Source organism: Formica exsecta, unplaced genomic scaffold (genome assembly GCF_003651465.1).
Source record: "Formica exsecta isolate Colony F162 unplaced genomic scaffold, ASM365146v1 C16421232, whole genome shotgun sequence".
Taxonomy (NCBI): domain Eukaryota; kingdom Metazoa; phylum Arthropoda; class Insecta; order Hymenoptera; family Formicidae; genus Formica; species Formica exsecta.
In genome coordinates, this window is record NW_021848074.1 from 1 (window position 1) to 1,488 (window position 1,488).

At 41.6% G+C, this 1,488-nt stretch overlaps 1 protein-coding gene across 1 annotated transcript; it reads left to right on the forward strand.

The window, feature by feature from the left end:
• Nucleotides 1–297: 297 nt before the first annotated feature.
• Nucleotides 298–1,289, forward strand: LOC115244669 (serrate RNA effector molecule homolog; the record flags this gene model as incomplete). Its single annotated transcript, XM_029822563.1, has 3 exons — nt 298–549; nt 669–814; nt 963–1,289. Coding segments are annotated over exons 1-3 (548 nt in total), but the record flags the coding sequence as incomplete, so codon positions are not given.
• Between the last annotated feature and the right edge of the window lie 199 nt (nt 1,290–1,488).

Sequence of the window (1,488 nt, forward strand, 5' to 3'; positions counted from 1 at the left end):
ACACTCGACGTTGATTTGTTGGCTCTAAAAGTAAGAGCCAATCACGGCCCTTGGATTGTTACTTTGTAAGCGGTTTGTTCTGCTGACGCGCTCAATTGTTGAGGCTCGTCGACGCTCGCGTTACTGCTCATGCGCGGGTTTTCCCCAATAATTGCATACGTAAGTGCAGTGGAAATCGGCTGACGTAGAGGGTTATCTATTTCTCGGATTTCGCCTGAATACGTTCTCAGCTTCTCGTCGACTGACACGTCTGCGGTGAGTGAACTTGTTAAATTATATCCTCCACCATTCCATACTTTTCTTCGTGCCTCCTCGACTTCAGCACAATGCGCAAAGTATCGCGTGAAACACATTGGTTATACACAATGATAGTGGTGGTATCGCGCCTTTTCGAGGAGAAGCTATTCGATCTTTGCCGGCATTTTAATAACGATGGGAACTGGCTATTTGCTTGTGTAGAGAAGACTATTTCACATGGTCATTGACGGTCTCCTTATTTACGACGTCAAACTTAGTGAGAATCGTATATTGAGACACAGTACTCTACTTGTAATTTCGCTTACATAACCTCTAAATGTCTCAAAGCATTATATATAGCTGGAAACATTTTTACAAAAAAAAAATTATATATATATTATTTTTTTTATTTCTTTGTATTTCTTTTTCAGGTGCAGACATTCAACACTCCGCAGAACATGGCAGACTCGGATGATGAATACGATAGAAAGAGACGTGATAAATTCAGAGGTGAAAGGACAGAGTCGTATTCACGGGAACGCAGAGATGACCGTAGACGTGATGATTGGGTCGATAGGTACATACGCCATATTTTTAATTATATACATTCTGTTTTATACATGATGATAAATAAAATTCTAATTTTCTCTTTTCCTTTTGTGTTGCCGATGTTTATATATTTCTACTGAATATCTACTGAAAATCTTTTGTTATCTCTTCTATAGTAGAGAGTGGTCAAGTCGTCCGAGACAGCGTCCAGATTATCGCGAGTATCGAGGTGGAGGAGGTGGAGGACGCGATCGTTACAGTCCTGCGAGATCTCAAGACATACAACCACCTTTGAAGAGAATGCGATTTGAGTGGGACGACAGACCAAGATATGGTCACGACTATTATGGTGGAGGCAGCAGTGGTGGTGGTGGTGGTGGTGGTGGTGGTGCTGGTGGTGGTGGTGGTGCTGGCGGCGCTGGTGGAACTTCGTGGAGTCCAGATCATTATCCCCCTCCTCACCATGGCAACCATCACTATGGCAATCACAGCAATAGCAGCAGGTTCGTTTGTTTTGTTATGTTAAAGTCATTCTCTTCTTTTGAGTATTGCTGGATTATGATGAATAGTAAATAATGAGGAGAGCAGGATTTATGAGAATTCCGCCAAAACGGAGTCGTTTGACTCCAAGATTATTAGCTAAGTTGAGGTAGTATTCATATTTATAAAATACTAAAAGCTTACTTTTAAAGAACTGGAACA